Raw genomic sequence first — 698 nt, forward strand, 5'->3', positions numbered from 1 at the left:
GTAGCGCATCTCCAGCACAAACTCCTGCCACAGGTGAGCCACGGCTCTCACTCCTCCGTGATGGAAGTTCACCATACAGACACACAGGGCCAGACGGTACGTCAGACTGTCGCTCGGAGCCGACTTCAGCTGATTATAGAGATGCTGTTTCCAGGAGAACACAGTCAGACGACCACAAACACCAGATCTGAATCACGACTGCATTTGATTCAGTGGCTGCTGGGAGACTCACGTAATCCTCCGACTCAGTCTTTCCTCCCGGGCTGTGCTGTGTGGATTTGACATCGCTTAAGTCTGTTTTATCCAGAGCTGCATCTGGGAACAGATACTGATGGACAAACACAGAGAGTTCAGAGATCTAACTCTGAGCCGTTATGACGCTGACTGAAAAGAGGAAAAACATTCACAGATCCAAACCATTTATTTTGCCATTTAAACCTCCAACCTGATGATTATACATGAGCATTCACACCTGCGCTTTAAAAAAAGATGATTTACACAAACCTCATATTTCTGTCTGTGTCCTTCTTATGCACATACAGGCATTGATTGTGTTATTTTGCTGTTCATTACAGCGAAGCTGCTTTGTAACAATCTCAACTGCGCTATAGAAATAAAGGTGACTTTGACTATGATATGTGCATACTGGACACAGCAAAGAATATAAATACATACACACACACACACACACACACACA

At 44.7% G+C, this 698-nt stretch overlaps 1 protein-coding gene across 1 annotated transcript in view; it reads right to left on the bottom strand.

Moving 5' to 3' along the window:
* LOC107569016 (rab3 GTPase-activating protein catalytic subunit-like) overlaps positions 1-698 on the bottom strand; it is a 43,261-nt gene that overhangs the window by 27,214 nt on the left and 15,349 nt on the right. The window contains exons 14-15 of the mRNA XM_016255014.1: positions 233-328; positions 6-144 (exon numbers count right to left, since the gene is read on the bottom strand). Of these exons, the coding sequence (XP_016110500.1) occupies positions 6-144; positions 233-328 (235 nt within the window). The remainder of the gene's footprint in view (positions 1-5; positions 145-232; positions 329-698) is intronic.

The sequence above is a fragment of the Sinocyclocheilus grahami genome, unplaced genomic scaffold (assembly GCF_001515645.1).
Source record: "Sinocyclocheilus grahami isolate Dianchi unplaced genomic scaffold, SAMN03320097.WGS_v1.1 scaffold1303.1, whole genome shotgun sequence".
Lineage (NCBI taxonomy): Eukaryota > Metazoa > Chordata > Actinopteri > Cypriniformes > Cyprinidae > Sinocyclocheilus > Sinocyclocheilus grahami.